Below are 23,332 nucleotides of genomic sequence, written 5' to 3'. Positions count from 1 at the left end.
CGTTTCATCCGTGGTCTCCGAGCCGATGAACAGCCAACGCAATTGTACCAAGTTACGAATGTCATCCGATGCGCCAAGTCATTGAAGGCGTTGGGCCCCAACGGAATCTACGCTGATGCTGAAGAATCTGGATCTCCTTGGAGTTAAGGACCTTATAACTGTCCTTAAAGAATGATTTGAACATTCTTATGCTGTTCCTGTTGTAGCAGTGTGTTGTACATTGAGGCGGTAGGCCTTGCCGATGAAGGACCTCAACGGGTAAATCCGGTACACACAACTGGCTGCGATGGGATTGAAGACCGATGTCTGGAAGATGGGCAGAACGATCCCGCTACTGAGGTCTGGCAAGGAGCAAGTGGGTGTCGTACACACCGATCTACATTTTCTCACCAGTAGTCAAGACGCTTGACGGTTATCCCGGCACGGGATAGCTGTGAGCACCACATAGCTTGGAACTTTGAGGTCTAATGTTCGTGGTGTTCATCGCTACCGGGCGCGTCTACAGGTTGCGAATAGTGGAATGCTCCATACCGGTGAAGCCATTCACCGGACATCAATAACAGGTCGTGTAATAAGATGGTCGTCGTGACACTGGACCTATCGAAAGCTTCAACAAGACTAGCCATGCCAAACTATTTGAGCACATTTCTGCACGGGAAAGCTGCGAGCACCACCCATGCTAGAACTTTGAGGTCGGATCTGTGTGGTGCTCATAGCTGTCACGCGATGCTTAGCTGCGAGCTACTGGACACGTCCACAGGTTGCGGATAGTGGAATGCTCTTTACGAATGCTCCACCATGCCTATGACGCTGAACGCCTGGGTTCGAATCTTGGCGGGAAAAAAATTTCAGTGGTGGTTATTCCCTCCACATGCTGGCGACATTTGTTAGGTACTGTACCACTTGGTATGCCAGCCATGTAAAAACTTCTCCACATAAAGGTGTTGCACTGCGGCACGCCGTTCGCCCCTTATCACTGAGCTTAAACTTGAATCGGACAGCACTCATTGATATGTGAGAAGTTTTCCCCAGAGCAAATTTGCAATTTGTAATTGAAAAAAATTCAATTAAAAAAATTGCATATTCAATTAAAAAATGATTGAAATTTTTTAAATTTTAACTAGTTTTTTAATTGACCCAGTTAAAAAAAAAATAAGTAGCCAAAACAAAAGAACGGAGACATATTTAATTTTTTTTAAAATTCCAATTAATTTCTATATTTAGTACACAGATGTTTACCTCTTGGAAGATGAATTTTAGGTGCGTTGTTTGGCCATAGGTCCGTGGGCACTCGTATAGACAAACAAAAAATTCCCCGCGGGGTTCTGAAACAAATTTCGGGTGTCGGGTAGAAGTGCCCTATAGATTTTTTATTGTTGTAGCAGTGTGTTATTCACTGAGGTCGCAACTCTTGTTCGATGAAGGACTCCATCGGGTTAATCCGGCACGTAGAACCGGCTGCCATGGTATTGCAATAGATTTGTAGAAATGTGGGACGTATAGGTCTTTGAAATCCCCTTCCCTTTATAATTTAGGGGAGAAAATGCAATCTTGCCATGAACATTCCATTAAAGAACAGGGGCAAACTTCTCACATATCAACGAGTGCTGTCCGATTCAAGTTTTAAGCTCAATAATAAGGGACCTCCATTTTATAGCCGAGTGCGACACCTCTTTATGGAGAAGTTTTTACATGGCTGCCATACCAAATGGTACAGTACCTCCCAAATGTCGCCAGCATTAGGAGGGGATAACCACCGCTGAAAAATTTCATGATGTTCCCGCCAGGATCCGAACCCTGGCGTTCAGCGTCATAGGCGGACATTCTAACAACTGCGCTACGGTGGCCTCTAGGGGAGAAAATAGACTTTAAATAAATTTCTTAAACATCAAATTTGAAAAATTTTTAAGATCCGATTAAATAATAATTGAATCAATTAATTTTTTTTAATAAAAATTAAAAAAAATTTCAATCACGATTTAGATATAAAAAATTTTCAGATGTCTATTTGAAACAAGTTCAGACTCAATTAAAAAATTATTGATTCAATTAATTTTTTTATTGAAAATGGCAAAAATTTCGACTTTAATTGAAAAGAATCATATTCAATGAAAAATTAATGAATGGAATCAATTTATTTTTGAATTGAAAACGATTTCATTTTCAATTAAATTTTTAATTGAAAATTTTTTTGCAATGTATGATGATCGATATGACAAGGCGAGTTATTAGCGCCTTTAAATAACCAATGGCCACCATGTTCCCGCGGCAATTGGTCCTTGGACCGGAACGAGCTTGCTTAACTACAGGAGCTAGACGAGAATCGCCACCTCCACATGCAAATGTGGCTACTACTGTGGCTAATTTGAGGACATCTGCAGCCAGGCCTTAAACGCTGGGTCGCAAATTATCTGTGTGGTTCCGAGCCATTTGTGTAATTTAGGGATAAGAAGTCGAAATACCGTAGAGTAAAACAGGGAGTTCTGCAAGGCAGGGTGATATCTCCGGCACTGTTTAACCTCTACCTATCCTCCATCCCACCCCTTCCAGAAGGCAAAGAGATCGTATCATATGCGGACGATTGAACGATCATGACATCACGCCCCCACCAATTGCTGACATCTGCGATAGGGTAAAACTGCCTCATATATCGCTGCAAAAAATCAGAAGATATCTGCCATGATATCTTCAGCCACATTGTTCACTAAAAATACGCGTGAGGTGAATGCCGAGCTGACTGTGATGATCGATGGAGAAATGATTCCGACCATCAAGTGTCCCAGAATACATGGCGTCACAATTGTCAGTTCTTACACATTCTCCTCACATGCCACAGCAATTTGCCATAAAGTCACTTGCCGGCAGCACTTGGGGTGCAATCCCATGGCAGGCGGTTGTACGTACCGGATTGACCCGATGGATTCCTTCATCGATAAGGGCTGCCGCTTCAGTGTACAACACTGCTACAACAACTACGAAAAAACCTTGTTGACCATGTATAAAGCAATTGGCCGGTCTGTGGCAAGTTATGTAGCGCCAGTATAGTCTCGTCAGCAGGTCTGTGACACACAGTGTAATAACAGTCAGATCTGTCAGAATGCCGCCCCCCGACAACTTGACAAAAACCTTTTTGACCACGTACAAAGCAATTGGCCGGTCAGTGGTAAACTATGCAGCGCCAATGTGGTCTCGTCAGCTATGTGCGACGCAGGGGAATAATATTCAGGTCTTTTAGAAGGCAACTCTTCCAACTGGGACAGGCCATTTTCTCAGATCCAAAGATCCTACCTATACGAAGACATAACTACAATACATGCTGTCTAAGCAACACCTTCTGGGCAGTTATCGCAGGGCGCATCTAAATCATCTGCTTGTGGATAGGATACAAGAGAGAATCTCTAGATCAAGCGGCATATAAAGCGTGTCTAGACGACAGGTCTGTTCGCGTACTTTTCCAGTAAAAATTTGCAGGAGAGTAAGAACATCCTTTATTCTCTTTTGCTTTTTATTTGAATTAAACAGCTGAATTTCATAAAACAGCTGTTTGGTGCTGCAAATTTCTGCTGGGAAAAAACTTCCCGTAGAAATTTGCAAGCTTTCAATTACCAAACACTCAAAATTGTGCTCGCTCTCACGCACTCTCCTGCTCTCTTCTGCTGGCAAATAAACGACTTCCAGTAACAATTTGTGCAAATATGCACAAATTTGAGTACGCGAATACACATTACATTAATGCTGAAACGGTAGCAGATGCGGTGAATACACAGAAAAACAAGTAAAAAGGCGTTAAGTTCGGCCGGGTCGAACTTTGGATACCCACCACCTCGGGTATATATGTAAATCACCTTTCATCAAAACCCCGCGAAAATTGCATACCTTATATCCCTTAGCAGTTGCAACGAAATATGTTCCGATCTGGACCAAATACTAACAATTACAAGTCATTGTTCAACTGTGTATAACAAAATATTGGACTTTTTAGTAGCTTTATATAAAAATAAACCGATCTGAACCATATAAAACATATATGTCGAAAAGCCAAACATAAGTCACTGTTTCAAATTTCAGTGATATCGGATTATAAATGTGCTTTTTATGGGGCCAAGACTTCAAATCGAGATATCGGTCTATATGGTAGCTATATGCAAATCTTGATCGATCTAGACCAAATTGCAGAAATACGTGGAGGGGCTTAACTTAACTCTCTGTTCCAAATTTCGGCAACATCGGACAATAAATGCGCCTTTTATGGGCCCAAAACATTACATCGAGAGATCGGTCTACATGGCAACTATATCCAAATCTAGAGCTTTTATGGCCCAAAACCTTAAATCGAGAGATAGGTCTATATAGCAGCTAAATCCAAATCTGGTGCGATTAAGGCCAAATTGAAGAAAGATGTTGAAGGGCCTGAGACAACTCACTGTTTCAAATTTTAACAAAATCGGATAATAAGTGTGGCTTTTATGGGCTAAAGACACTAAATCGGAGGATCGGTCTATATGACAGCTAAAACCAAATCTGGACCGATCCGGGCCATATTATCGAAGGATGTCGAAGGGCCTAACACAACTCACTGTTCCAAATTTCAGCAAAATCGCGCAATAAATATGACTCTTATTGGCCTAAGATCCTAAATCGGCTGATCGGTCTATATGGAGGCTATATCAAGATATAGTACGATATAACCCATCTTCACACTTAACCTGCTTATGGACAAAAAGAAAAGAATCTTTGCAAAGTTTCAGCTCAATATCTCTATTTTTAAAGACTGTAGCGTGATTTCAACAGACAGACGGACAGACGGACAGACGGACGGACATGTCTAGATCGTCTTAGATTTTTACGCTGATCAAGAATACATATACTTTAAAGGGTCGGAAATGGATATTTCGATGTGGTGCAAACGGAATGACAAAATGAATATACCCCCATCCTTCGGTGGTGGGTATAAAAATATCAGGAAAATTTTTTCAAAAAAAAAAAAAAATAATTGGATTAATTAAAAACTTAATTGAAAATTTTCAATCATGTTTTTGATTGAATACAAAATTTTTTTTAAAGATTTTTTAATCACTTTTTCAAAAACTATATTTGATATTATCTTTTTCGTGAATGAAGCAGTTTCATTTAAAAAATCAATTGGATTAATTAATTTCGTGATTGAAACCGATTATTATTTTTTTCTGTCTACATACCATTTGGTATGACAGTCATGTAAAAACTTCTAATAACAGTGTTGATGTTTAGACCCAACAGCCCTGTAATGAGAGTTCCCGATTCAATTGAAAAATGATTGAAAGAATTTTTTGCCTAGACTACTCGATTCGTTCGCCAATTCAATGAAAACAGCTGTAAATATAAAATCGGCTGTTTTCAATGAACTGGCGGATGAATCGAATAACAAATTAGAGGTGTAGGCCGTTATTATTTAATTGAAAAAGATTAAATTTTTAATCGCATTTTATATATAAAATTTTTTAAGATTCAATTAAAAAAGTATTGACTCAATCAATTTTTTAATTGAAAACATTGTTATTGTTAATAAAATTTTGAGTTGAAAAAATGTTTGTTTATATTTTTTTCTGTGTACCTCACAAATGTTAGAGTAGAATGTTAGAGTGGCAATCGCACTTAGACAAAAGACCAAAGCCTCTGATGAGAATCGAAACTTCGCTACCAACTCGGCCAGCGGGAAGCAAAACAAGCTTTAACTTCTGTTAGATTTTATGATAAGTTTATTTTTTTTTTGTAAATTATTTCTCTATTTATTTTATAATTCAACCCACTATTCATTCATGTAGCATATCATATCCAAGGCAAATTTTCCCACCTTTACACAAGACTCCTAATCCAAGAAACGTATATTGCCATCCTTCTGAAGTTGCACTTTGGTTTGCAGTGCTTTTATTTGACGCAAACGTTGAGAGATTTGTTCGCGTATCTCATCGCGATAACGTTTGCCTTCGCCCAATTCATCCATTTCGGCCAGCCATTCGGCACGTTCGTTTATTTGATCCAACACTGAAATTAAAAGGATGATTCTCATAGATCCTTTGAAGTCGGAAAAATAGTTCAGATGACCAGTACTTACACTCGTTAATTATGTCATCTGTAGTTGTATTCGACTCGCGATTCGTCTTCGGCTTGCGCTTGGGTTTCAGGTTAGTTTCGGATATTTTCAATCCGGACATAGCTTCTTGTAGCAATTTTTTGGATTTTTCAGAGGGCAATTTGTCATCCGGTTTTGGACGATAACGCGGCATTTCGTAGGCTCCACTTGCTTTAATTTCAGCCAAACTTTTACGTTTTGCATTATGGGCTCTTCGTAAAATTTCCAATGCCTCGCTATCTGGATCTTTGTTTATGTTGATTCGTCGTGGTTCCGGTTTCGGCAGAGGTTCGCCATTACGTAGATGATAATCGATTTGTTTGCGCATTAACATGGACATTTTCGACTCTTTCATCAGTACTGTGGAGATACACCCAAATAAAAAGAGGCACAAAACAAACAAATTTAATGTTTAGATTGATTTTTGTTATAATTTGATTTTCATAAAAAATTGTTTGGTACCGTCTAGAAAAAAGCTGAGATTTCAAAATTCTAAAATTTTTTGGCCCACGTTTTGAAGTGCGTAAAGGCAATAACATAAATATGTGTGCAAAATTTTACTCTGCTATCAAGGACCCTTCATTGTTTTCATTTTCTTTGCCTAAATGTCGATATCAGATACTTAATCTGCTTTAAAACCTTCTAGTCATTTCCTTAATAACACCTCAAAATATGAATCTGTGACCCTATAAAGCATATATACACATGTATTCTTGTTCGTCTTCACATTCTTAGTCGATTGACTATGTCCGTCCGTCTGTAGAAATCACGATAGCGCTGGAGCGAATGAAGTAAGACGCAGACACTTCCGATTGTATATCGTTGGGGATTGCAAATCGGACATATAGGTTAAGATTCGGATATACTCCCATACAAACCGATCCGGCAATATGACTTCTTGAGACCCTAAAGGCCCCGATTCTTATCCGCTTTATTTGAAATCTTGCACAACGACGTCTATGACCTCCCATGCACTTAAGTGCCAAGTGTGGTCTGAATCGGCTCATAACTGATACATATGTAAATTGTCTCAAGAACTCCTTACATATCAATGAGTACTGCCCAATTCAAGTGTAAGCTCAACTATAATAGCCTTATATAGCTCTCGATTGTAATCTTCCTTGACTTCCTCTTCTACCTCCAATATACATGCCAAGTATGTTCTGATTCGATCGATCACCTGTTATAGATCTTATATAAGCCGATCTCCGATTAAGCCCCATATAAGATGTAATTCTTATCGACTTATTGCTTGACCTCCCATTATCCTGTTTTTAGTTTCTGCTAATAAAGAGAACACGTGCAAAGAAATGTGATGTATGGTGCAGGGCACATAAGATTTTGGCAAGGCCGTACTTAGTGCGTTTCTCATGTTTTGGCATACATTTAGATATCACATTCGTACTCTACTCTACCTTTTATTTGGATTCGTTATCATTTTTTTTTGGGGGGGGGGGGGATTGGATCGGTCCCTCAGACACTTAGTCTCATATAACAATATCAAATTTGTACTCTACGGTCAAAGATCTTTAGGTAAGGTTAGGTTAAAGGTCTTGGGCCTGGCAACCGCAGTTGCCAACCGATTCACTCGGAGACCTCTTGTTCATTGGGCCTGACCCCAATGTGGGTAGAGAAAGGGAGAGATAAACGCAATGACGGCGTAGAGACCGAAAAAAAAACTCACCGACTAGAGAGCCGCCCTTTCAGTCATCCCAGGCCCTAACAGAATTTCAGAATGACTCGGGAGTCGAAAGTTTGTAGAGAGTTCATTGAAGAGAAGTTGTGTTCACCCATAATCCTACGCTTTTAGCAGATGCTCGACCGTCTCCAACTCTTTCTTATCTCAGCGATTTGACATCACAGTGGCCGGTCAGAACTCCGACCAGCAACCCAAGGTTGCTCTTCCCCAGCTCAAAGACAATTGACATCCTCGGTCACAGGACCTTGAAAACAGTGCAGCCTCCAGCGTCAGCCGGCGACAATTCTGCGCATTCGCCGTAGTATCCATCCACGATCCCAAACTGCCAGCACGGTGGAGGGTTCATCACTGGTGTTGCACCTGACCAGCATGTTAGCCACCTCGTTCCCCACCAACTCTTGATGGCCCGAAGCCCTACACAATTTGTTAGCAGCTCCCAAATGTCAGACACGCTCCTTGCTTCTCCCGACAAGTCTCGACTTGATATGACCCGCAGCCATGGTCTTCAGCGCCGCCAGACTGTCCACATAAATCGTGACAGTCTGACAGTGTCGCCGCTTCAGACTCACAATCATATCGAAGGCCCTGAGGATCGCAGAAACCTCAGCCTCAAAGACAATGCATCCGTCCAGAAGTCTATATATGTAACTCCTAATTACCAGGAATTCAAGTAAAAATATACACATATATACTTGGGAATCAACAGATGGAAGCACCCGAAATCAAATCGACCCCGTACATATCAGCAAACTCTTTCTGGGTTCGCTGATGGATGTAAAAACTAGACGTGGAGTCGACATTGATAGTGATCACATGCTCTCAGTGGCCACTATGCCCAGCCGTCGTGAAAAGAACTAAAACAAAAGGACGTAAGCTCCGACCCCCTCATTCTTTCAGTGCGCCGAAACCCACGCATGGATTTTTCTACAGCCCCACCCACCTGCGAAGAAATTGAGGCCGATTTGGTCTCACTCAAAAATGGCAAACCAGCCGGCGCCGACAACGTACCTGCCGAACTGTTGCGGTATAGAGCACATCCTATTGCTCAATCAATTAGCCCAATTATCAAAGAGGCCTGGAATACAAATGTAATCCCCTCAATGGAATCTGCTGGAGCGTTTTTCGTCTGCACTTGACGACATTTTGCGAATGGAACAGGTGGGTTTCCGGCAGGACGTTCTGGTGCCGACCACATCAACTCTGCGTTGAACAGTCTGCAAAACTCAATACACACCAGTACCTTTTATTCATCGACTTCGAACGTTCTTTTGACACAGTTTCACGAAGCTCTATGTGGAGTACGGTAAGTTAAGCCATCCTTTCGAGATCGATAAAGTAGTAAAGCAGGGAGAGGCGACAAATGTTGAGGCGCCCTATGGCATTCGATGGGGTACAAACGACTTCGCTGGCGATATTGCTTTGAGCACATAAAAGCCAAATTGGAACGCTTGAATGAAAACGCGGTTAAAGTAGGCCTGAAAATAAACATAGCTAAGACCAAATTGATAGGAAAAACAAATCTGACACCTTTCACTATAAACCGCCATGTCATTGAAGATATTGATAACCTTTCCTATCTTGTATCGGAAGCAGACATCCGCGAACGCATCAAAAAGGCTAAAAGTGCCTTTTTAAATCTCAACAAAGTTTGGAGATGCAGTGACATCTCACAAATACAAAAGAATCAGAATCTTTACCAGTAATGTAAAATCTATTTTATAATATGGCTATATAGCTTGGAGCTTGACACAAGCTACTACCCGCAAAATCCAAGTTTCTATAAATTGGTGCGTACGACAAATACTTTGAATTTTCTGAACATAATCTACGCCGACCTCCCGATGATATAGCGAGAAATGCCCTAGACTGGAATCCACAAGGACATAGAACGACGGGACGCCCGTGAAACACAGGGATCCGCTGTACAACAAGAGAGTTCGAATCAACCCATATATCGTGGAATTAAGCCAAGGCTTTGGCCAACGATAGAGCTTGTTGATGCCCTATGTGCACACTGAACTTTTTTTACTTTTTGTTGTAATATATTTAATATACTCCAATTACCCCTGCCCCGTAGCCCCATCCAGCTTGTACCCATCCCTGTAAACCGAGGGACCCAAGAAGTGCGAAAAGACAACCTCTAGATCGCCATAGAAGAAAAATCCATCTGGCACATAGTCGCACGCTAGCGGTTTTGCGCAAAATAAATGAATATCCGAAATCCGAAGAGCGCCATGTCCGTGACTCTCTTAGTTTGAGTGCCTTACTTAGTGCCGCGCACTTCACCTACAAGTGCAAAAGTCTTCATCAAGTATCGCATTCAGTGCTGCTCTCGGAGTACTTCTCCTCGCCATCGATGTCAGCACCGCCGCATTACTCTGAACCTCGCCCATCATCCTACGTAGATCCACCCTCTCAAGGGCCCGGCGCCACACCAGGTACCCATGGGTGAGGATCGGCCCCCGCTTGACGCTCTCCTCGACGTTTCTTCTCCAGTTCAATTTCTGGTCAAGAATTACGGTCAGAGAGAGGTAACACCACTTTATCAAGGACCGTTCCCCTGAGCTCGCCATACGTTCTCTTTCTTGTGTACAACACGAGCTCTGTCTTTCTGGGGTTTATGCTCTTTCTTGTGTAGAACACCTGCTCTGTCTTTCTGGGGATTGTGCCAAGCCTATTCGTCCTCGCCAATCTAGACAGCTTTCTTAGCGCGCCCAAAGGATATCCGTGATACTAGAGATAAAGCGACCTTCAAACTAAATTACGACGGCATCAGCATAGGCAACCACCTTCACTCTTTCCTCCTCGAGGGACCTGAGCATTCTATTGATAAACAAGAGCTACAAGAGAGGCGATAAACCACCTCCCTACGGTGTCCCTCTGGTCAAAATATTGATTATTCTGCTCTTCATCATAACATCAATCCAGTTCATCAGATGAGGGACTCTCATGTCAACCAGATGTGTCAAGAAGATACGAGACGAAAGACTGATGGGCCTTAAGTCCTTGGGCCGGAAGAGGCTTTGGTATGGAAACGACCACGCCACCTCCCGCCACGCAGTCGGCGCAAGGCCAAGCAAAACACAAGCTCTAAAAATCCTATCCAGAAGCCGCATGGCTGTCAAAGACCTTTAATTGGAGTCCCATGTTGTAGCGATCGGTCTACATGTCAGTTGAAGAGTGTTTTGGATCTACTGTTAATATCAGACTCGTTGTTGTTGTTGTAGCAGTTTGTGTGCTCTATTTTTCGTCTGGTTCTCTCTTGTAGCGCTGAACCTCACGCTCTAAATCATGTAGATCTACCTTAAGGCTTCTGGGCGGTGGATATCTATCCACAAGATGATGATTTGGATGGTCACTGCGATAACAGCCCAATAGGTATTGCTTCGACAGCATGTAGTTATGTCTTCGCACTGGTAAGACCTTTGTCTCCTGATTGAGGTGATCCACGTGTGAACTGAGGGACAGTCCGTCGCAGTTCGGAGGGCGGCATTCTGACAGATCTGAATATTATTCCTCTGCCGGTCACAAACCTAACGAGACCACACTGGCGCTGCATAACTAACCACAGACCGGCCAATTGCTTTGTACGTGGTCAACAAGGTTTTTTTTCCTGAACCCCAAGTGCTGCCAACAAGTGACTTGAGGACCTTGTTTATATTTTTGACTTTATCGCAAATTGCTGTAGCATGTGGGGAGAGTGTGTAAAAGCTGTCAAATGTGACGCCAAGTATTTTGGGACACTTGATGGTCGGAATCATATTTCCATCGACCATTACAGTCAGCTCAGTATTCACCTCACGCGTATTTGTAGTGAACAATGTGGCTGAAGATTTGGTGGCACATATCTTCAGATTTCTTGCAGCAAAATATGTGGCAAGTTCGTCGTGGTAGACGTTCAACCTGTCGCAGATGTCAACAATGGGTGGGGGGCCTGATGCCATGATCGTACAATCGTCCGCATATGATACGATCTCTATGCCGTCTGGAGGGGGCGAGTACCCTGCCTGCACCGAAAAATTGGGCCCCACTTGAAATATTCGACCGCCTGGTATAAAGCGAGCAGCAAGCACATCCGAGGGGCTGGCAGTTCACTGAAGCGGCGATTGGTATTCTCTCTGAAGCCAGCCCAATCGGCTTTCTTCTGATTGATAAACGTCCGGCGCTCAGAGGTTATGATGGTTGGTCGATGATGAGAATCGGGGGGTCGGTTGATGGTGTGAATTATGGGGAGGTAGATACGTCACTCAGGAGATCAGAGGATGCAATGGAAATATCTGGCGAGCTGCTGCACCTGCTCGTAATCCTTGTGGGGGCATCCTCATTCACCGTGCAAAACGTGGAACCTTCAATCTGCTCTGCCAAAGTCATGCCACGCTGGTTGTTACCTAGGGGAGAATGCCATGAAATGTGATGCGCATTAAAGTCTCCTAAAACCAGACCAGATTATGGCCAGATAATAACCCACTTGTCGCCGGTAAACCGGCGGCATGTACATGTTGTATAGCTCTATTTCGGCAGTACCGGACCTGACTGCTATCTCCATGCACTCCATGTAGGGGTCACTAGTGCCAGGCGCAGGCGAGATGGGTCTTTATTACACGGAATGGTGTATCACAAAGGCCAATCCCCCACCCACGTGACAACTGTGCAAGCTGCAGGTGTTGGTCAGCTTTGTCTCCTGGATCGCTGCGACCAATATGTTCTTCCGACTCATAAAATCCACAGCCTCATCAATCTTGCCACGGGTACTGTTGCTGTTTAGTTGCAAAAATAATACACTTCCCGGCATTGACCTGCCAATATCTGGCAATCAGACTCGTACTCTACCAGTGTTGTCAGATTAGGGTAAATTTCCCCAAACAGGGAATTGTTTCGTGATTGGGGAAAATTTTTTCTCATTTAGGGTACGAAGATTTTGATGGGAAAAAAGTAAAAATTAGGGATTTGCTAGAGGAAATTCCGTTAGCATAGCTTCATAATTAATTTTCTTGAGTATACCCTTTGACTAGTTGTGATTTAATAGAAAGCATAATCACATACACTGTTGTTTACTGCAGAAACGTATCTCCCGAGATGAGAAATTATACATGAATACATAGACAGTACATGAAAATAGATATAGGCATAGGCATAGGCATAGGCTTCAGTCCATCGTATTAAAGCCGGAAATGTTGCCAACAATTTAAGATAGGCTAAGATAGCGGCATTATTTTTCCTTGCATTTTTAAATTAAACTCAGTAACTTTTTTCTCTATATTTTTAAATGCACATCTTCCTAAAACTTTAACATATGGGATTACTAAAGAAAAATTATATATTTATCATTTGATTTCAATAAAACATTTTTATACCCTCCACCATAGAAGGGGAATACTAACTTCGTCATTCTGTTTGTAACTACTCGAAATATTCATCTGAGACCCCATAAAGTATATATATTCTTGATCGTCGTGACATTTTATGTCGATCTAGACATGTCCGTCCGTCCGTCTGTCTGCCGAAAGTACGTTAACTTCGAAGGAATAAGCTAGCCGCTGGAAATTTTGCAGAAATACTTCTTATTAGTGTAGGTCGGTTGGGATTGTAAATGGGTCATATCGGTCCATGTTTTGATATAGCTGCCATAAAAACCGATCTTGTGTCTTTAATTCTTAAGCCTCTAGAGGGCGCAATTCTTATCCGATTGGAATGAAATTTTGCACGAAGTGTTCCGCTTTGACTTCCAACAACTGTGCCATGTATGGTTCAAATCGGTCTATAACCTGATATAGCTGCCATAAAAACCGATCTTGTGTCTTTAATTCTTGAGCCTCTAGAGGGCGCAATTCTTATCCTATTGGAATGAAATTTTGCACGAAGTGTTCCGCTATGACTTAAAACAACTGTGCCAAGTATGGTTGAAATCGGTCCATAACCTGATATAGCTGCCATATAAACCGATCTTGGGTCTTTACTTCTTGAGCCTCTAGAGGGCGCAATTCTTATCCTATTGGAATGAAATTTTGCACGAAGTGTTCCGCTATGACTTAAAACAACTGTGCCAAGTATGGTTGAAATCGGTCCATAACCTGATATAGCTGCCATATAAACCGATCTTGGGTCTTTACTTCTTGAGCCTCTAGAGGGCACAATTCTTATCCTATTTGATTGAATTTTTGACGGAGTATTTTGTTATGATATCCAACAACTGTGCCAAGTATGTTTCAAATCGGTTCATAACCTGCTATAGCTGCCATATAAACCGATCTGGGATCTTGACTTCTTGAGCCTCTTGAGTTCGCAATTATTATCCGATTTACCTGAAATTTTGTACGATGGATCCTCTTATGACCATCATCATATGTGTTTATTATGGTCTGAATCGGTCTATAGCCTGATACAGCTCCCATTTAAATCGATCTCTCTATTTTACTTCTTGAGCCCCCAAATTCTTATTCGAATTGGCTGACATTTTCCACAGGTCTCCAAAATATAATTGAATTGTGGTCCGTACCGGACCATATCGTGATATCTCTCTAATAGCTGAGCAAATCTTTTCTTTAAACCTTTTTTTTTTTGCCTAAGAAGATATGCCGGAAAAAGAACTCGACAAATGCGTTCCATGGTGGAGGGTATATAAGATTCGGCCCGGCCGAACTTAGCACGCTTTTACTTGTTTTTAATTAATAAGGGAGTAACTAATTTGTTTGTACTGATTAACATTTTAAGTCATTTATTAAGTGAATACGCTATAAACTCATTGTCAGATGTGTAATTTTTAAGTTTTTTTTTCGTAATAAACGTTTTATTTATTAAAAAAAAGCTCGAGTACTTTTTTGCAATTTATAAACTCGTAATTTATAGCATTGATACTTACATTTAAGTAAATCCGCCGTCTCTTTGCTATACTGAATTTTGGGCGTATGAAAAAGTCCACCCTGTGGTATACGTTCACTAGGCCACATTATGGGTTCATTGCGATCCGTGGTCTTTGCTTGCGATGTTACTGGTCTTGCAGCTGATAATGCCCGCCTTGATGAGTTTAGCATTTTTTGTCTATTTCTCAAAATTTATTTGCGCAAAATATGGAATAAAAATTCAAAAATATTTATACTTTTATGTAAATAATTATCGTAAGTATCACTTGTTTGTTCAACCTCCTTCCGTTGACTGAAATTTCTAGTACTACTATTGACATTTTTTGGGTTTTCTTTTTTTTGAAAAGTTCTTTGTCAAGGCAAACAAACAATAGTCCTGACCCTTTGTTATAGGAGAGCACCAAGGTAACGACGAGCAGTCAGCAGTCATTGAGTGGTGATTGAGTGGTGGCATGTGTAATTTCATTGGTGTTTGGAATGCACTTACGAATTTAAATGCTCCTATATTAGGTATTGTTTATATGCACATATAAAAAATATACATACGTTATAGCTCATAAATACACTCAACGAAATTTGTTATTCAAAATAGCATAAATGTTTGCTAAAACAACAGTTTTTGTCCGCTGAAGATGGGAAAGCCGATATTGATGTTCTTCCAGCAAACATAGGGCATATAAAAAATATACATACGTTATAGCTCATAAATACACTCAACGAAATTTGTTATTCAAAATAGCATAAATGTTTGCTAAAACAACAGTTTTTGTCCGCTGAAGATGGGATAGCCGATATTGATGTTCTTCCAGCAAACATAGGGCTGCTGTTTTAGCAAGCATTTCCGTCTGCTATTTTAACTAACAACATCCGTTGTTTGGAATATAAAAATAATCAGTGGTTTTCAACACAAAAAATCTGCTAAAATATTAAAGACGTTGTTTCTTTTTGCGTCGGATCTTGGAGTAAGCGGCTGGCCACAACGAGTGATACAAGTGCAATCCCACAAAACCCATGCGCTGGGCCAGTAATCTACCCCCCGAAAACTATGAGAACCATTATGAGAAACAAAGGAATAGTAAAAACGGACCCTCTTCCCAACGTTGACGACCCACGCAAACTGCATCTGGAATGAATGACCGCACTCTCTATAGAGAAGGTGCAGTATACGCGCTGGCAGATGTATTAGAGAAGTACAATGCAGATATTAACGCCTTACAGGAAGTGCGATGGACTGGGAATGGCGTCACTACAACACCAATCGGTGACGAACTATACTATAGCTGCCATAACACGAGGCATGAATTTGGCTGTGGATTTGTGGTAAGTCGGAGACTGAAACACCTTGTCTGCAGCTTAACTCCGGTGAATGAGAGGCTAGCCATAATCCGCATAAAAGCCAAATTCTTCAACATCCGCCTTATTTGTGCCCATGCACAAATAAGGACGGAAGACAAAGACGAGCAGACCAAGGTTATTTTCTACGAGCGCCTAAAATATTAAAATCGTTCTGGGAGATTTTAATGCGAAGATAGGGAAGGAAGACATCTTTGGTCCAACTGTCGGAAAGGTTAGCCTCCACGAGATAACGTCCGACAATGGGTTGAGGCTTATAGATTTTGCCGCGACAAAAAACATGGTTTTCACAAAGCCACATGGCTGTCACCCGATCAATATACGAGGAACCAAATCGATCATATTGTGATAGATAGAAGGCATTCAGCGTGTTAGATGTACTATCGATCTGAGGAGCGAATACAGATTCGGACCATTACCTTGTTGCAGCAAAGGTTCGCACCCGTTTGAGCATGGCGAGAAAAGTACGATCTGATACTGCACGGAAGCTGGACATTGAAAAGCTGCAGCGGCATACTCCACTCGACTGACCCAACTGCTTGATGAAAGCACTCCTTGTTCCGATGATATAATGGCGCAGTGGCAAACCATTGCCCACTCCATGGAAAATGCCGCAAAATCCGTACTTGGGTACCAGAAGCCTCTTCCAAGAACCCATGGTACGACCAAGAGTGTCCAGATGCTACTGAAGCCAAGAATGCGGCATACAGAGCAATCCTGCAGAGAACAGATTGCTACCATTCGCTTTTAAAACGCATTCATATTTTCGTTGCTTTTGACTTGCCTTCATTCAAAACGCATTCATTTTTATACCCACCACCATGGGATGGGGGTATACTAATTTAGTAATTTCGGACGGACAACCATGTCCATCCTTCTGTCGAAATCACGACAGCGGTCGAACGCGTAAAGCTAGCCGCTTGAAATTTTGAATAGATGCTTACTAATGATGTAAGTCGTTGGAGATTGCAAATGGCCAATATCGGTTCAGATTTGGATATAACCCCCATATAAACCGATCTCCCGATTTGACTGATCTCCCCTGAAAATCGCAATTTTTGTCCGATTTGGCTGAAATTTTGCATGTTGTGTTCCGTTGTGACTTCCAACAACTTTGCCATGTACGGTCTAAATCGATCTATAACTTGATATAGCTTCCATTTAAACCGATCTCCCGATTTGATTTCTTGAGCCCCTGGGAGTCGCAATTTTTGTCCGATTTGGCTAAAATTTGGCACAAAAAGTTCCGCTATGATTTCCAATAACTGTGCCATGTACGGTCCAAATTAGTCAATAACCTGATATGGCCCCCATATAAACCAATCTTCCGATTTGACTTCTTGAGTAAGCCGCATTTTTTGTCTGATTTGGCTGAAATTTTGAATACGGTGTTCTGTTATGACTTCCAACAACTGTGGCAAGTACTGTCCAAATGAGTCTATAATCTGATATGGCCCACATATAAACCGGTCTCTCGACTATCCTTGTTCGGTTCCTAGAGGCTTTAATTTTTGCTGGTTTAACAGAAGTTTGGTATTCCCCTCAACTTATTTTATCCTGAAAATATCAGTTTCTTGACTACTTTTAAATACCTTTAATTTGAGTCCCATATTGTACGCGCCGTCTGTACGCCTGTTTTTAAGGGTTTTTAGAGAATGGCGGTCCCAGACAATATGACACACATTTTAATACCATTTTCGAATTCTGCCCACCAAAAATTTTTATTTAAGTCCCATATTACCATTATCGGCCAATATGGGTGTTTAGGGTGGGGACGGCTCCCTAGATACTTGGGTCCAATTTTTAACATAAAATTCGTACTCTACTCTCGATTATCTTTCATTTGAGTCCCATATTGTTCCGAATGCTCCAATTTTATGTTTGCTTCCGCTTCCGATATCAACAAATTTTATAGCCTAAAGTCCCTGCAGGCCGTATTAATAATCTACTCTTGAATACCTTTCACTTGAGTCCATTATTGTCATGATCGTCGAATATGCCTATTTGAGAGGGTTTTGCGGTCGGGGCGACTACCTAGGTACTTGGATTCATTTTTCAACATCAAATTCGTACCCTGCTCCCAAATAACTTTTATTTGAGTTCCATATTGTCCCGATCGGCCCACGTCTATTTTGGGGTAAAAATATAAAAAAAAATTGTAACCTATTACTCCGTCCAGATCAACCTGCAAAATCTGTAAAAATTTCAAGAAAATCCGTTTACCCGTTTTTGAGTCTATAGTGAACAAACAAATATACAAACTCGCTCCCAAATCCCTTTTATTAAAATTTCACATTGACCTATATGTACGTTTGGAGTTTTTTTGTATGCAGGGCGGCTTCCCAGACACTTGGCTCCAAAATACTTTTGGCATTCTCTTCCCCAATACCTTTCCCCATTCTATGGTTGTGGGTACAACAGAAATTAACGAAGTATTTAAAAATATACCTCTTGAAAGCTATAAGGCTTTATTCAATCAACATTAAAACAAGTCAAAAGGCGTTAAATTCGGCCGAGCCGAACTTTGGATACCCACCACCTCGAGTATATATATGAAAAATGCATAATTTATGTCCCCATAGCAGCTTTATCGAAATATGGTCCGACTTGGAGCAAATTCGACACGGATAATGAGAGGTCTAATAAGTATAAGTCACTGTTCAATTTTGTAAAACAAAATATTGGCCTTTTTGGTAGCCATGTCCAAATAAAGATCGATTTGAACCATATACGACACGGATGTCGAAACGCCTAACATAAGTGACTGTGTTAAATTTGAGCGAAATCGGATTGTAAATATGCTTTTTATGGGGCTAAGACTTTAAAGCGAGAGATTGGTCTATATGGCAGCTATATCCAAATCTGAACCTATCTGGGCCAAATTGAAGAGGGATGTCCAACACAACTCACTGTCCCAAATTTCGGCGAAAGTGAACAACAAATGCGCCTTTTATGGGCCAAATACCTTAAATCGAGAGATCGGTCTATATGGCAGCTATATCAAAATCAGGACCGATCTGAGCCAAATTAAAGAAGGATGTTAAAGGGCCCAACACAACTCACTGTTCCAAATTTTGGCGGCATCGGACAATAAATGCGCCTTTTATGGGCCAACGATCTTAAATCGAGAGATCGGTCTATATGGCAGCTATATCCCGATCTACGCCATATTCCAGGAAGATGTCGAGGGGCCTAACTTAACTCCCTTTCCCAAAATTCGGCGATATCGGACAATAAATGCGCCTTTTATGGGCCCAAAATCTTAAATCGAGAGATCGGTCTATATCGGTCCGATATAGCCTATCTTCGAACTTAGCCTACTTATGGACAAGAATCTGTGCAAAGGTTCAGCTCAATATCTCTAAGACTGAGCGTGATTTCAACAGACAGAAGGACATGGCTAGATCGTCTTAGATTTTTACGTAATCCAATCCCAAAAAGTAATTGCGGATTTTTTAAAAGAAAGTAAATGCATTTTTAATAAAACTTAGAATGAACTTTAATCTTTCTAAAGCAAGCTAAAAGTAACAGCTGACTACTGACAGAAGAAAGAATGCAATTACAGATTCACAAGCTGTGAAAAATTTGTCAACGCTGACTATATGAAAAATCCGCAATTACTTTTTGGGCAACCCAATATATTTCATAGGGTCGGAAATGGATATTTCGATGTGTTGCAAACGGAATGACAAAATGAGTATACCCTTAACTTTCGGTGGTGAGTATATGAGATAAACAAAAGACATGCAATGCAATGCACGGGTTTCGTCATATACTCTTCCATGAATAGTGTTGAATGCTGTTGTTTCGACAAGATGTGGGGTGACGACGATATGCATTATTTTTACGAATGGATTTACAGGCAATGAAAATGGCATTCAAACCATGCTCTGCATGGTATATATCTGTATATCTCTGAGATATACACCGATGACTTTGGTGCAGGCACATTCTCCTGCAGAGACAAAGAAGAAAATCTGGTAACTGACACAGATAGCGGGCTGAGGATATGGAAAGAACATTTTACCCAACTGCTAGTGTCCGACGATGGCGGCGAATAGGATACCGCAGACCAATCCCTAATGATGGTATAGAAGGTTTACCATAGTCAGAGTGAGGTCCAAGTAGCAGTGACCCGATTGAAAAACAACAAGAAGGCAGCAGGAGCCGACGGGATACCTGCTGAACTATGAAAGACCGGAGGCGACACGCTGATAAGGCGTATGCATCAGCTTGTCTGCGCAATCTGGCTAGAAGAATGCATACACGATGCATACTATGTCCCGTACATAAAAAACGGAACAAGACGGAATGTGCCAACTACAGAGGCATACAAGATACTCTCGAGGGTACTGTGTGAAAGATTAAAACCTAAAGTCAATGAGATAATGGAACCTATCATTGCGGCTTTAGACCTGGTAAATCCACCCTAAACCAGATATTCAACTTTCTAGTCAGCTAGTCAGCAACTTTAACTACCTCGGCGCCACTGTGACCGAAACGAATGACACCAGTTTTGAGATAAAGCGAAGAATAATACTGGCAAACAGATGCTACTTTGGACTAAGTAAGCAGTTTAGAAACAAGGCCACCTCTCGACAGACGAAGATTACACTTAGAAGACACTGATACTACCCGTGTTGTTATATGGTTCTCAGGCATGGGTACTTGTAAAAGTGCAGTGTTTGAGAGAAAGATTCTTCGTAAAATATATAGACCAGTTTGCGTTAATGGAGAATATATGACGCGCTGTATGACGAAGATAGCATAATTACACGTATTAAAATACAACGGATGCTTTGGCTAGGTCATGTTGACAGAATGGATGAAAAAGCTCCAGCAAAGAAGTCGTCTGAAGGCGATCACGGTGGTACACGCAAACCGGTACAACCAAAGCCTGATGGAGAGATCAGGTGGTGGGAGACACCTCGAAACTTGGTGTCAGAGATTTTAGAATGAGCGCATTAGATCGAGGCGCTTGGAAAGATATTCTACGTTCGGCTAGTGAAACAAATGTTCTGCCAAACGCAATTAAAAAATAAAGTAAAGTAAGGTGTTTAAAATTAAGCAGCAAATATTTTTAGCAAACAACAGACTTTTTAGCAGCCAGTCTGCTGGTTTGAAATTGAAATCATTTAGCTATAACAGCAGAACTACTGCTGTAATTGCAACAAAATTAACTACTAACAGTCAGCAGACAGTGTTTACTATTTTTCGTAGACTTTTTTCTATGAGTGAACCACTTTACTGTAGTACCTCTTAGCTGATCAATAAGATAATAGGAACAAACCCCACGTGTAGCATGGCCTTGTGTGTTTTAAATGAAAAAGGAGAGAGAAGCCACACGTGTTTGAGAACCATGTTTTTTGGAAAAAATTTGTTACTCATGTTTGGGATTAAGTACCTAGGGGTTGTTCCAGTCCCAAACGGCCTTATGGGACGACCGAGGGAATTTGGGAAAGATTTTTGGGAGTAAAGTTATAATATGAATTTTTTTCAATTTGGGACGTACAGCCGAACTTCTCTATAACGTAAGAGCTGGGCTCGGACGAAATACTACGTAATAATGAAACTGACAAAAACTGACTTTATATATGACCGTTATTCACAATTGGGGTATATTTAATATATTACAATATAATACAAACAAAAGTAAACTGTTCAGTGGGAACATAGGACATCAACAAGCTCTCACCATCAAGCTCTATCATTGGCCAAAGCTATGGCTTCATTCCGCGATATATTGGTTGATTCCAACTCTGGATCTCTTTTCGGATCCATGTTTTTCGGGCGTCCCCTCCTTGTTGGTTCCAGTCTAGCATATTTCTCGTTTTTTTCATCGCGCGGTCGGCGTAAGATATGATTTGACGGGAAAAATTCACTTTATAGGGCGAACCCCCGATTTTTTTTTCGGCACCCCCCTAATTTGGACCCCAGAAAAACGTATCTGAAGTCCGTTTTTGAGGCAAAGGCTCCTGGCAGACGGCAGATAGAGGACCCGGGAGTAGGCTTAGAATGGATTCCAAAGACCCAACAGCTGAGGTGGTGGTATCAGGCCGTAGCATGTTGTCTGCTACTGATACCTCGACTGGTGGAGCGGCAGCTTCAGGCTCCACTAGCCGACAGATGACTGGTCAGCAGGGGCTTTTGACGAGGCACCTGGTGAGAAGTTTGGTGCAGCACTAGATTTAGCCAAGAAGGAAGATATTCCTTCTCGACCAATGGCGCATGCTTGGATAACAAGGATTCCCTCACATCCTGAATCCATACTTGGAAAACTAAAGGAGTGTAATCCCAATCTTTCAACCACCCACTGGAAGATTGGTATATTGGATGAGGCTGATGATGATGCTGACCAGAGACATGCAGTATTCATACTAAACTCTGGCTGCTTAGCAGACCTCAAAAGTTTGAAGGTGTTGCATCCTACGGATTCAAGTTGAAACTGCAGGTCTATAGAAGCGGTGGGGTTGGCGAATCAGGAGACGACTTAGCAGTTGTTTCTAAACACTAGCCTCAGAAACTATCGACCACATCGCTAAAATCTGGCGGATTTCAGGAGACTGAAAATCCCTCTGCCAAGATCGAAACAGGAGGCGAAGGCATCGAAACGGGACCGACAAGCCCTGTATGGGTGGGCTGGACTCAAGGTGTGCTCCAGCGGGGAAGTACGGAACTCAAAAAGTACTTCGAAAGCAGTAGCTAGTAAAGCATCTAAGGAGGATTCGTCCACACCGCAAGTGTCCAGTATCCTGAGGTAGAGTGGTTCAACTGCTTTCTCATCTGCCCCTGAATGCGTACGGAAGCTCATCATGACAAGATCTAACGAATCTTGTGAGGATGAACTCCTAGTGGAATCAGAAGATGCGGCTAACGCAACAGTGGTAGAAGTTCTGAATCCTGATTATGGTCCGGTTTTTACAGATAAATCTCCACCATTGTAAGGACGCTTCGGCGGCACTAAAGGTCCTCCTGATGACAGGAGGATTTGACGTGGTTCTTATCCAGGAACCATGGCTGTGTGGAGGAATGGTTCGTGGATTACGAATTTCGGGATTTAAACTACAGAGCTACCGGGCGCGTCCACAGGTTGCGGATAGTCGAATGCTTTACACGAAGTAGATGCAACGGCAGTCGTGGTCGTGGAGCGGTATCGAGCGGAGAGTTTCAATGAGAGGCCGGGCGCCAACGGCTCTTGCACAAATGCTGAGTGCCTATGATGCTCGATATGACAAGTTGAGTTATTGGCGCCTTTAAATATCCAATGGCCCTACTGTTCCCGCTGTGATTGGTCGTATATACCGGAAC

At 41.6% G+C, this 23,332-nt stretch overlaps 1 protein-coding gene across 1 annotated transcript; it reads right to left on the bottom strand.

The window, feature by feature from the left end:
- Positions 1-5,715: 5,715 nt before the first annotated feature.
- On the bottom strand, positions 5,716-14,974 carry LOC106093100 (UPF0193 protein EVG1 homolog). Its single transcript, XM_059361079.1, has 3 exons — positions 14,671-14,974; positions 6,095-6,472; positions 5,716-6,024 (listed from the first exon to the last, which is right to left on the bottom strand). Exons 1-3 carry the CDS (start codon positions 14,840-14,842, stop codon positions 5,849-5,851), a joined length of 726 nt encoding a protein of 241 aa, XP_059217062.1. The 5' UTR covers positions 14,843-14,974; the 3' UTR covers positions 5,716-5,848.
- Positions 14,975-23,332: the final 8,358 nt, after the last annotated feature.

Source organism: Stomoxys calcitrans, chromosome 1 (assembly GCF_963082655.1).
Source record: "Stomoxys calcitrans chromosome 1, idStoCalc2.1, whole genome shotgun sequence".
NCBI lineage: Eukaryota > Metazoa > Arthropoda > Insecta > Diptera > Muscidae > Stomoxys > Stomoxys calcitrans.
The sequence above is the reverse complement of the archived record's forward strand: the minus strand, read 5'-3'. Positions and strand labels throughout refer to the sequence as shown.

Excerpts from the sequence above, each read along its gene's own strand:
- LOC106093100 (XM_059361079.1), bottom strand. The coding sequence starts at position 14,842 with ATGCTAAACTCATCAAGGCGGGCATTATCAGCTGCAAGACCAGTAACA. Across the intron at positions 6,473-14,670 it reads GACGGCGGATTTACTTAAAT|TACTGATGAAAGAGTCGAAA; the intron begins GTAAGTATCAAT and ends GTATCTCCACAG. Across the intron at positions 6,025-6,094 it reads AGATGACATAATTAACGAGT|TGTTGGATCAAATAAACGAA; the intron begins GTAAGTACTGGT and ends TTTTAATTTCAG.